Here is a 9,149-nt window from a genome sequence, read left to right on the forward strand (position 1 = left end):
TTCATTGTTTAATCTTATGAAATTTTTTCATGAAATTGTTTAATCTTGTGAAATTGTTTCATATAATACTTTTTTTGATGAAGTTGTTTTATATATGGTTGTGAAATTGTTTCCTATAATACTTAATGAAACTGTTTCATCTATTTCTCTAACATTAATGAAACTGTTTCATGTATTTCTCTAAAATTAAAATTATGAAGATGATAATATMTATGATTAACACTCTCCACAATAAAAATGATTAATCAACCTCTCATAATTACAAAAAAATGAACAAAATGAAAAATTATGATTGGTTGAATGCGGTTTGTACAAATTGAGTGGTTTGCATTTGATCGCTCCCCTATATATATATATATATATATATATATATATTTATGTATAGAGTTTGTTTCAAATGCAACCAATTGCATTTGTACAACCAATGTAACCCAATAAATTGAAATATTTATAGAAATGATAAGAGTTCATTTATTATGATTTAAATATTTATGGAAGATGAATACGGTTCATTAATTATGATCAATACTTTACATTAGGAAACAATCAAAATTTCTATGAAATTACATATTCATCAAATTAAATGGACGGTTGAGTTTGGGTTGTATTGGTTGTACAAATGGTAGAGGTTGTATAATAACACACCTATATATATATATATATATATATATACGTGGAGGTTCAAACGAGAACCCCTGTGATTTACGAAAACGCAAGAACAACCTAATAACTTCAAAGTTCTTTAATTAATGAATTAGCTTATATTAAATATAAATAAATTAATAAGAACAGTAATGTAATTAAGTAATTTTTATTTTAATTAGTTATAATTATCCTTTTTTTCCTGGATTGATCACGTTCGTTTCGACTCTCTTCTCTTCACTTGTGATAATTGTGTAACAATAACCTATTGAAACCATGATCAATCGAGTGTAACCATAACCTACCGAAACCATGAGTAATCGTTATGATAAATGTGTGATTGTCTAACCCTAACCGATTGAAATCATGATCAAATTAAGTGTACAAATAATGTTATAATAGTGATATCACATGATTATCACATTCATACTACAACAAATCGTTTAGTGGATTTCAAACTCAGTGGAGACATACACCCAAGATCTTAAATGGAAATGTTCCCTTATGTTTTCATCGTTGTACACTAATTGAGCTAGGCTAGTCTTTCCTACCCCCTGTTTGCCCCAGATAGCGTACACCCTAACAATAACATCATCCACAATTCCACATAATGCCGGACTACATCACATCTTTGCTACATATCTTCTTAGTTATCATCCCCATCTCTGCATCTCTTCCATATGTCTTGGACAAACGAATGAGCGAGCTTGTTTCTATGCTCCTCCTGTCACCACCAACCCTAGCGTCGACACTTTTGGTAATGGGACTCAAGTGAAAGTTGGATCTGTTGGCCGCAATGACATCCAACCTTCTCCGAATGTCCTTAACTTTGTGAACGATCCTAATACGGAACCTAAGCTGATTAAGATTAAAGAAGAAGGCTCTTACCCTGTATACTATGCCTCTTTGGATGAGTAGCCTTTGCTGCATAGCTTCAATTGAGACACTTGAGCCATATTTCCACAGCCTTTTCCTTCCTCTGTTTCACCTCTGCATCTTCAAGAACAGCTTGGATCTGTTCCAAAGTAAACCTCAGAGCTCCAACATCATCCTCAACTGCATGAAGTAGCCGATACTTTTGGATAGTGGAAGAAGTCAATTTCCACATCACATCACTCACAAGGAACGAATCTGCCATGATTCTTTCAAGCTCACAGATTGATCACTTTAGAAGAAATGTTTCAGGGAAAACTCAAGTCTCACATACCAAGAAATGAAGAAAGCAAGTCAACTTAAGCATATACGACAATTCTTCCTCCAATAAAATTTCAAGCATTCCTACTTTGTTTTTTTTTTTATTGGAGTAAAAAAGTTATCCTAAACAATATTTTATTTAGTTTAAGGAAACTTATGCAAATATTCTTGTCCTATGATATTTGCTTACAGAAAAATACAAAAAAAAGGTCTGTTGGCAGACAAAATGAATCAATTTAAATACACCTTAAGCATAACAATTTGCAAATAAAAAATCATTAGCAGGCCATGCACATATATACTGAATAAGAAATGAGCTAGTAATCATCTATAAGCCTTAAAAAACAAATAAGTTAGGTTGCTTCTGATGACTTGCCTTTTACAAATTTCTTCCCTTCCTTTCTTTTTGTGAATTCTCCTTGATCATCATGAAGAGTTTTCTCTAAATTCTCCAAAACAGGTGTGATCAATCTGTGAGTGACATACTTCTGATTCTGGTCTCCTGAAAAAATCATGGCAGATGTGGCTCTTTCGGCCCTTGTGAAGGATGTGTTGCAAAGACTGACTTCTGCAGCCGCCCAAGAGTTTGGGCTACTTCGGAGACTCGAGGATGATGTTTTGACTCTGAGGGATGCTTTCAATCAGATACAAGCTGTTCTCCACGATGCAGAGATGAAACAGAGGAAGCAAAAAGCCTTAGAAACATGGCTTAAGAGTCTTAGATCTGCGTCTATAAAGATGGAAAACGTGTTGGACGAGGTCTCAACTAATGTTATGCTACAAAGGCTACACAAACGAGGCATTAAATACAAGGTAAGAGCCTTCTTCTCCTCAGATCATAATCAACTTATGTTCCGTAGTAGGACTGCTCATGAAGTTAAAACCATTCGGAGAAAATTGGATGCCATTGCAGCCAATAGACTTGAGTTTAACTTGACTCCTAGTGCCGTAAGCGTGGATGCAGGAGTTGGGGGTGAGATGCCAAATAGGGAAACTAGCTCACTCGTACATTCATCCATCATTTTTGGAAGAAATGCAGATATTGAGTTGGTAACTCGAAAGGTATGCAACAAAGATATATGCAGAGATGTTGATGACATCCGAGTCTATGCTATATGGGGTATGGGAGGTGTGGGAAAGACTACTTTAGCTCAATTAGTCTACAACAATGAAAGGGTGAATAAGCATTTCGAGTTAAAATATTGGATATATGTCTCCCATAGATTCGAAGCCAAGGAGTTGATAAGAAAAATCATAGAATCCATAGATAAATGTGAGTGTAGACTTTCACTCTTGGATGCGATGCAAGTGTGTCTTCAAGACAAGTTACGGAGAAAGAGATTTTTGATTGTATTGGATGACGTTTGGATCGAAGAAAATGATAGGCCGGAGTGGGACAAATTAAGTAAGACACTAAGCTGTGGAGCCGAAGGCAGTATTGTTATGGTGACAACACGGTACAAGATAACTAGCCGAATGATGGCTAAGGTTCCCGAGTGGCAGCATGAAGTGGGATGTTTATCAGAAAATGACTCTTGGTTGTTATTCAAGAAGCTTGCATTTGCAAATGGAAGAGAGGGACAAAACATAGAGGAGCTAGAAGCTATTGGAAAGAAGATAGTTGATAAATGCAAAGGATTGCCTTTAGCACTAAAGACTTTGGGTGGCTTAATGTGGTCAAAAAGTAGTACCGGTGATTGGCAACGGGTGAAGGACAACGACATTTGGGACCTACAAGAAAATGACCTATTGCCTGCTTTGAAGTTGAGCTATGATAATTTGGTTCCACATATAAAACGATGTTTTGCTTATTGTTGTCTGTTTCCTAAAGGCTATGAAATGGATAAAAACTTATTGATCGAGCTGTGGATGGCAAATGGCTTCATTCCACCTGGTGGAGAAGCTGATTTGCAAGTGCTTGGGGAAGAAATTTTCAATTGTTTGGTCTGGAGGTCCTTCTTTGCAGATGTGAAGGAGAATTACATGCATCAGACCTGTAAAATGCACGATCTAATGCATGACCTAGCACGATACGTGATGAAACATGACTGCTCTGTTGTAGAGCCAGGGAAGGAGTTTATAACCCCAGATGAGGTGCTTCATTTCAGTTCTTCATGTCCACATTTTTTCTTTTCGGACCAAGATTTGGAAAAGCTAAGATCTTTGCGTTCAATATTCATATTTGCAAAGGAATATAGAGGCAGCATTGACCAAATTTTCAACCATGTATATCTAAGGGTGTTGTTCTTGGATCGAGTTGAAAGTATGACGTTGCCAAAATCAGTTTGCAAACTTAAACATTTGAGATACTTGAAGATATCAAGCTCAGAAATAGAAGTTCTACCTGAGTCAATTATTTATCTCCAAAACTTACAAGTGTTGGTTCTGCGACTCTGTCGACATTTATGTAAGTTGCCTAACAGTATGAGATACATGAGGAATCTTCAACGACTGGACATCAGTTGCTGCCCTGCACTCCGGTACATGCCTGTTGGTATGAAAGAACTAACTGGTCTCAGAAGACTTTCGAGCTTTGTTGTTGGTAAGAAGAATGGAGCCCGTATAGGGGAACTAGGAGATCTAAATCTTCTGGGATGGGATTTGGAATTATTGGGACTTGAGAACGTTGGAGGCTTAGAGGAGGCCAAGAGTGCGAATCTAATATACAAAACAAATGTGTTGGTTTTAGGACTATGTTGGTCGGACATCGATACGAGAGAAAATAGACTAGAAACCTTCGCACAAGATGAAGAGGTTCTTGAGGGATTGGAACCATATTCGAGTCTCAACGAGTTGAAAATACACAAGTATATGGGAAATACATTTTCTTCAAGTTGGATGGTCAATTTAAGGAATTTGGTTGCAATCAAATTTTCTCGGTGTAACAACTGTGTACATATTCCATCACTTGGGAACTTACCCAACCTTAGGACCATCAATTTGTTGGGCATGGCCACTTTGAAGTCTTTCCATGGTGATGACAATACCACATCAGGGGACAACATTCGGTTTCCGAGTTTACAAGAGTTATACATACACGAGTGTTGGAATATGGTTTCTTTGCCTAATGATCTCACAAAACTCGAAAGTTTAAAAATATTATTCTCTGATCGATTGGTTTCATTGCCTAGCAGCCTCCCAAACCTCAGAACATTAGAGATATCATTCAATTATCAATTAGTTTCTTTGCCCAACAATCTTCCCAAACTACAAGTATTACATTTAGAAGAGTGTGGGGAATTAGTTTCTTTGCCCCGTAATCTTCCAATGCTCACCAAGTTGTGTATAGATTGTTGCGAGAGATTATGTTCCTTACCAGATGAGAAGCAAAGTCTCGAGAATCTCGAGGAACTTCGGATTTATGAATGTGGAGATCTAAGCAGAAGATGTGAAAAGGAGATCGGTGAAGATTGGCCTAAAATTTCTCACATTCCTTATCTTGATATATGCTGATGGTCCATTCCATGGTAAAACACATGCTCTCTCTCTCTAAATCTTTCATCTTCTTTTTAATTTATTAGTTAAGTTGGTGTCATGAAACTAAAATAACTTCATTTTTCCAAAGGCTTGAAGATGATGAGAATGAAGACTGAAATAACTTCATTTTTGGTGCAATACTTGAGCTGGTCATTTTAGTAATTATGACACAAGGTAACCATGGTTTGATAGCTTTTATGCTTTGGTGCAATATCTTGAGCTGCTCATTTTAGTAATCATCCACTAAGGGTCACTTTTTCATATAAATTTGGACTTATTAATTTATATATTTATGTTAATTACAAATTTATATATATATTATATATACTATATTATAAAGCATTTGACAAAAACTCTTAAAAACCATTTTTTATGCATTAATTACTATTTATTGTTGCATATTACTTAAAATTCAAGATTACAAGTAAATTATCTGTATGTACAACTTATTAAAGCTCCATGTTTGAATTTGTGTAACTAACTATAAATAAACATAATCAAATTATGGATAATTATCTCATTTTAAATATAAAAAATCTAAAATATATTTAAGATAATCATTGAATTCAAAATACTAAATATTATCTTTATAAAAGAATTACGTTATTAAACTAAAAATAAATGACTTCATTATTAAATCTAAATTAAATTATAATAAAAAATAGAATTAAAGAAATCACACAAAAAAACAAGAACTTTTAAATATTTAATTTGATACAAAAATCGATATATGTTTTTTCAAAATTTTATGATATCTTCAAATTTATAGTTTATTCAAAAAATAAAAACAATATCGTTTTTTTGGTACCACATAAAATCGTATTATAACATCGACGGAGACAGAATAAAACGAAACATTAAAATTGAGATGTATCTCGCTGCATTGCGCGAGTACCCTTCTAGTATATAATTAAAAGACGTAGACTTCCAGACTTCTAACTATGATGACAAAACTGGACATCAACGACGTAGCAAATTCCTAGCTGAAAGTCAAATCCTTAGCAATAACGTCGTAGCTAATTAACTGGTCACAAAAATATTTTGCTATGGATTTAATCACATATAGTCATATACCTCAAGAACAACATGATCTTCTACGACAACACTAAAGAGGTAACTTTGAATGCATGTTACGTGAAGGAGTAAGCACAAGATACGATACGATACACAAACAATTGACTCAGATTAATCACATATAATCATATACCTCCAGCAACCTTAAAACAACTTATACCTATCGCAAGGTATCATTTCTTCAAGAAAGACAGAAAGTGACCAACTCCAAGTGTTGTGTTTTCTGTACGTTTTCAACAAGAAGGATTTCAAACGACTGAACAAGTTAATGTTAATTGTTATCCTAGTTAATTTATGAAGGGATGCACCTTCGTCTGAGGCTTTGTGCAATAACTATCTTTATCGGAGACATTTTATCGAACACCTTTCAGGCACTCCTCAAATCACCACACTTAGTGCACATGGTCACCCAAGGATTCAAATTAGCAACATCCAAATCACTCTTAGTTTTATGTACCTTATCTCAAACTTCGTTTCAAATTCTCAAAGTTTAAGTTCCCAATTCCAAAGTAAATGTGTAAATTGTAATCACTAATTAACACAATAGAATCATTCAAGATAACGTAAGCATATTCCAAGCATGTCAATTACTGACCTAAGCGCCAGAAATCTTCAACTTACAGAGAGAGGAGAGGTGAGACCGCGAGACCGTGAGAGACAGAGAGCAGCAGCCAACAGGCCGCCGGAAAGAACGTGATTTCCGGTGATTGCGTGAAATCGTGACAGTTCCGGTGAATCCGTGTCGAGGAGCTGGGTGTCGAATCGGTTTTGGGCTATAATTTGAAAAAAGAAAAATAACTGAGGGTTCCTGGGCCGACTCTCGGCCCGACATATTTACATATTTTAGCAATTTTGAAGAAAATTGATAAATCTAAAGGTAACAAGCGTACCATATTTTTTATATATATTATATTATTAAAAATTTAATAAAAAAATTTAAAAAACTATTTTTTATGTATAAAGTACTGTTTTAATTATTCCATCTCTACGAATTATATTTTTGTATTAAGAATGTAATAGATTTCTAACTTGTTATTAACTAAGGGGTCGTTTAACAAACACTTACCCGGTAAGCGCTTATCGGTAAAAATTTAACACTATTATTTACTTATCGGATAAGATTTTAGTCCACCAAAACGGTATCGTGTGCAACAATGTACCCAATAAGCGCTTACCATGGTAAGAGTCGTCACCTTCACTTACCGGATAAAGACTCTTGGTCTTTGTCTCGCTCTTATTAGGTAAGATTCTTGTTCCTTACCATATTCATCCAGTAAGGTAACGTGACTTGGTGTTCACTTACCCGAGTAAGCGTTTGGTAAACAGCCCCTAAGAGAACTCCTACTTCTTGAAAAACATTACCGCCCATATGAGACGGTTCAATTTATATTTATATTTAGGACTTCAAAACTACTCTTGTTTTATCATACATTATTGACTCTTTATTTGAGTTCATTAATTTTAAATACTCTCATTTCTCGAAAACAAAAAGAAAATCTCAAACTATAACCAACATAGATTTTTGATTCTAAGATTGATAGTTTTGAAAAAGTTTGTTTTAATCCTAAAAGTTTAAAACGGTGATGAAAAACATTAACCTGAGCTTAGATGAAAACCCGATTGATTTATATTGATTACATACAATATTACTCAGAATAGTCAACATAATTAATGTCAATCTATATATTAAGGGTGTATCCTAGGATGTTTGATGTCATGCAAAATAATATGGTATATGATATTAATTTTAAAATAATTACCGATTGATTTTACGTTTACAAATACTCGAAGAAACGGTTTTATATGAATTATTAATATTTCTTGAATTCAATATTATGTACGAAGAATTTTTTATAACTTATAATACATATTTTTCAAAATTATTTATACAAGATTTTCAAGTTTTTTTCTTTATAGTTCTTCAAAATTTTATCTATTTAAAAGTATCATTTAAAGTGTGTTTCAATACTAAGTTTTAAAAATAGCAATTAAAAAAACATGTATAACATTTTTGTGTAAAAATGATTTTAAAAAGAATATTCTTTTTAAAACTAGTCTGGTACCTCTGGGACTAAATTGGTCTAGGATTTTTGGTTGGGACAGGTTGGCCCAGTTTTAAAGGAACCGATTTGGAAGCGGCTCGATTTTATATGGAACCGGTTTTTGGTTTGACCTGATTCTTAACTTTGTGTTGATATTAGCATGGTTGTTTAAAGTGTTTGCTTAGGCCTACTTGATTATTAGTTTTGTTTTGTCCAGTGTAACATAAGTGATTAGCTGTGTTTATCTGATCTCTATCAGTAGTCCAAATCTTTGATAATTATTACATGCGATCCTACAATATCCCGAGTAAATTTGTGTTTATTCTCTTATCTTCTCGTATTTGACTTGTATGCTATGACAACATTCCTTGCAGATACAGTTGATTTTAAAACTCAAATGCTTGCTTTCTTAAACACACACACACACACACACACACACACACACACAAAAGCAATCTAAAATGACCCAACTGGATTTATACATTTTGGGCTTAATCAAATGCAGTTGGACTGGATTTGTCAGAGTCTGGAAGATATTGTTCATATTAAATAACTATTCTTACATGTTAGAGGCTTGAGCCTTGACTCCCCTTCGGCCTCTGTTGCCCTGGGAGACCACTCATCTCGCTCAATACTTGGGTCGGCCTTATCTTTTACCCGGTAAACGGTTACTGGTAAGGCTGCAGTCCATCAAAACGGCATTGTATGCAATAATGTACC

At 34.3% G+C, this 9,149-nt stretch overlaps 1 protein-coding gene across 1 annotated transcript; it reads left to right on the forward strand.

Annotated features, from left to right (window-relative positions):
* The first annotated feature begins 2,088 nt into the window (after nucleotides 1-2,088).
* Nucleotides 2,089-5,471, forward strand: LOC112519670 (disease resistance protein RGA2-like). Its single transcript, XM_025127886.1, has 4 exons — nucleotides 2,089-4,844; nucleotides 4,968-5,092; nucleotides 5,156-5,303; nucleotides 5,402-5,471. The coding sequence occupies exons 1-3, from the start codon at nucleotides 2,350-2,352 to the stop codon at nucleotides 5,287-5,289; spliced, it is 2,754 nt and encodes a 917-aa protein (XP_024983654.1). The 5' UTR covers nucleotides 2,089-2,349; the 3' UTR covers nucleotides 5,290-5,303; nucleotides 5,402-5,471.
* Nucleotides 5,472-9,149: the final 3,678 nt, after the last annotated feature.

The sequence above is a fragment of the Cynara cardunculus genome (genome assembly GCF_001531365.2).
Source record: "Cynara cardunculus var. scolymus isolate 2C chromosome LG 10, CcrdV1, whole genome shotgun sequence".
Taxonomy (NCBI): Eukaryota; Viridiplantae; Streptophyta; class Magnoliopsida; order Asterales; family Asteraceae; genus Cynara; species Cynara cardunculus.